At 40.6% G+C, this 3364-nt stretch overlaps 1 protein-coding gene across 1 annotated transcript; it reads left to right on the top strand.

The window, feature by feature from the left end:
* Positions 1 to 1163: 1163 nt before the first annotated feature.
* LOC144762924 (SCAN domain-containing protein 3-like) lies at positions 1164 to 2999 on the top strand. The gene has a single exon (XM_078648228.1). The coding sequence runs from the start codon at positions 1164 to 1166 to the stop codon at positions 2997 to 2999; it is 1836 nt and encodes a 611-aa protein (XP_078504354.1).
* The last annotated feature ends 365 nt before the right edge of the window (positions 3000 to 3364 follow it).

Genomic DNA, 3364 nt, shown 5'->3' with positions numbered 1-3364 from the left:
TGAGGCTTTGAGTTTGAAATTTAAAAGACCCCAAGTCCTGGGGCTAGAATCTGCGCACTGTACAGAGGAAGGTTACAAGGATATGGTACTGTCATACTGTCATATGCAGAGGAGAAGGACATGTTATCAGCATGTCTTGACTTAAGAATTGTCGAGTCCCATCATTGTGCGTGTGTGTGTACACATGCCTAAAGTGGAGATACTGACCATGTAGGAAGAATGTTCATTTTATTTTAAGTCGAATGTGAAATTTGAGAAACAACATTACAAGGGTTTTGGCTCCCAACAATTTTTTATTAAACACATTTGTTTATCATTAACATAACCACATGTGCATTTGAGTGCTTCCAAGGAACAAAAAATGCATTGCATTGGAATATATGTGCAAGACAAAGTAACAATATTGATACTTACAACAAAGACGGTATACATGTGGTCTTTAGTGTCCAATACTTTAAATGTAGTCTTTGACATAGAATCTGAATAGTTGGGGTTTCTGGTTTCTCCTGAACCATAACACTTTGTCCTCCGGCAGATTGTTCAAAAGTATAGAAACAAGACATGAGAAGATTTAGTTCTGTGTTTTTAAATATTTATTTATACAACAGCCTACACCGGTAGGGTTTCCAAGCAAGCACCGCAAGGCTGGCTTTAACTAGATAGCAGTGGTCTTCCTTCTGAGATCAATAATGATACAGACAACAACATTGGAGTCCTTCTACTTTTCTTGAAGAAGGTGTCCGGAAATCATGAGTTGGACAACCCTACAGAGAGAGCACTACAATAATCAATTTGGGCACAAATAGCAGATTTTTAATCTCATTAACTAAGTAGGCGGTGGATTTTACACATTTTGTCCACCCATGTTACCTATTGCTATCAATGTGTGCGCACTCAAGGGAAAGAGAACCTTGGTAACGGCCCACAACGCCATCAACCGTAATGGAAGCCAGCACCATCTGCAATTTCTTTTTTTAAGCATGTGGAAGAAACCTCATGTCTTATTTGCATTTTAGATAAAATAAGATTTTTTACACAGCTTGTGAAAATGCAAAAGAGTTTTTTTTTTAAATGACAACCATACAGCATACAGCAGCAAGTCTGTGGTCATCATTAATGTTGGACTTTGAAATTTTGTATCGTAGATCAAACACACATTTGCCATGGATCGTTTCCTGCTGCCAAAAGATGGTAGCTCAATCAAACGAAAGGCCGAAACAGACGTCGAGAAAAGAGCTTCAAAAAGTAGGAAGTATGATGCCTCCTACCTGGACCTTGGATTCACCTGCGTCACCATAAATGGTGAAATAAAGCCACAGTGTGTGGTTTGTGGCATGACCTTGGCTAATGAAAGTCTGAAACCAAACAAATTAAAGCGCCACTTGGAAACCAAACACGGGTCACTGGTAGGAAAGAATACAGATTTTTTTGCCAGAAAGCTGGAAGACATCATCCATCAAAAAGACACTGTGAAAAATGTGGTCTCCATGCCAACAAATGCCTTGAAAGCATCTTACCAAGTGGCGTACCACATTGCCAAAAACAAAAAGCCCTTTACAGATGGGGAAAAAGTGATTCTCCCAGCAATGCTTGATGTGGCCAGAACAATGCTTGGTGAAAAAGCGGCAGAGAAGGTGAAAATGGTACCACTCTCAGACACCACAATTTGCCGCAGAATCTCTGACATGTCTGAGGATATCCACAGACAACTCCTTGCACGTTTGAAATCCAGTTTGTTTTCTTTGCAATTGGATGAAGCGACTGACTTATCTAAGGATGCTCATTTAATTGCTTATGTCAGATACTGCCACAAAACTGTAATATTGGAAGATTTTTTATTCTGTAAACCAATCAGGGGACAGGCAACCGCATCAATCCTGTTTGACATTCTCAATGACTTCCTGTGCTCCAACGGCTTAAAATGGGACAGCTGTGTTGGGATCTGTACAGATGGTGCTCCTTCCATGTGTGGGGCTAGGGCAGGCCTAAAAGCCAAAGTGTTAAAAGTGGCTCCTCATATTCTATGGACCCACTGTATGATACACCGGGAAGCCCTTGCAGTCCGTAACATGGATAGAGAACTTGGGGATGTGTTGGATTGTGCTGTCAAAATTGTTAATTTCATAAAGGCTCACCCCACTAGAGCACGTCTGTTTGCAATTTTGTGTGCAGAAATGGGAGCTGATCATAATGGTTTGCTTTTCCATACTGAAGTCCGATGGCTATCCAGAGGCAAGGTTCTGAATCGTATTTTTGAATTACGAAATGAAGTACGACAATTCCTTCTAGATTTGGATCCATACAAAGCAGAACAGTTGTGTAATCCCCGTTGGCTTGTGCTTTTGGCATACCTTGCAGACATCTTTGATAAATTAAATTCTTTGAATTTGTCTTTGCAAGGAGCTGAAAGTACATCTTTCACAATGTGCAAAAAAATATCTGCTTTCAAAAAGAAGCTAGAGTTATGGAAAAGACTAATCAAAGATGGCCTGCTGGAGGCATTCCCATGTTTATCAGAAGCTGTTGAGGACACAGGTTATGAACTTGAAAGTGCTGCTGAGGTCATAACAAATCACTTGACTTCTCTCAGGGGTGGTTTAGAAAAGTACTTTCCTGAGGACATTGATCATGACAAGGACTGGGTCTTCCAACCTTTTCTAGTGGATGCAGGTACTCATCTCCCAGTGCACCTTCAGGAAGACCTGATTGAGGTCCAGAGTGATCGCGTTCTCGAAATGCAATTCAGCAAAATCCCATTGGCGGAATTTTGGCTGAAAATGTCTGAGGAACATTCTTGTTTATCAAAAATTGCAGTCAAGACTATTCTGCCTTTTAGTTCGTCATATTTATGTGAGATTGGTTTCTCAGCATTGGCAGTATTAAAGACCAAGTACCGTTCAAGGCTTGAGGTGGAGCACAACCTGAGGATGGCTGTAGCAAAGATACATCCACAAATTGACAATCTCTGCGGAGAAAAACAGGCACACCCATCCCATTAGTTCAAAAATGTGTTATAAAGTTTGTCAAACTATGTTCCGTTTAGGAAAAATAAAGTACTGTTGTGGATTTTTGGGCAATTCTTTTTGGAGACTTTTTGTTTGCGCTGTGTAGTAAACCTGTGACTCCAAACTACAATCACCCACAAACCTTTAGTTTGCTAAACACTGTTTATTAATATTTCCCCACCGTAAAAATGATTTGCCATGGGAATGGGGGCGTTTTTGGTTGTCTGTGAAGAGGAGTACCAAGTTCTAGAATTTTTTGTCAGGAGGGGGTCCCTAAGCCTGGAAATTTTGACAGGGGGGTCTCGGCATCCAAAAGTTTGAAGACCTCTGCTATATAGACTAACTGTAATTTCTCCCTC

Source organism: Lissotriton helveticus, chromosome 1_1, assembly GCF_964261635.1.
Source record: "Lissotriton helveticus chromosome 1_1, aLisHel1.1, whole genome shotgun sequence".
NCBI classification, from domain to species: Eukaryota; Metazoa; Chordata; class Amphibia; order Caudata; family Salamandridae; genus Lissotriton; species Lissotriton helveticus.
Note: the sequence above shows the minus strand (reverse complement) of the source record. Positions and strands in the feature narration are given on the sequence as shown.

Bases quoted from the DNA above. Each gene is read 5' to 3' on its own strand.
- LOC144762924 (XM_078648228.1), top strand. From the start codon at position 1,164: ATGGATCGTTTCCTGCTGCCAAAAGATGGTAGCTCAATCAAACGAAAG.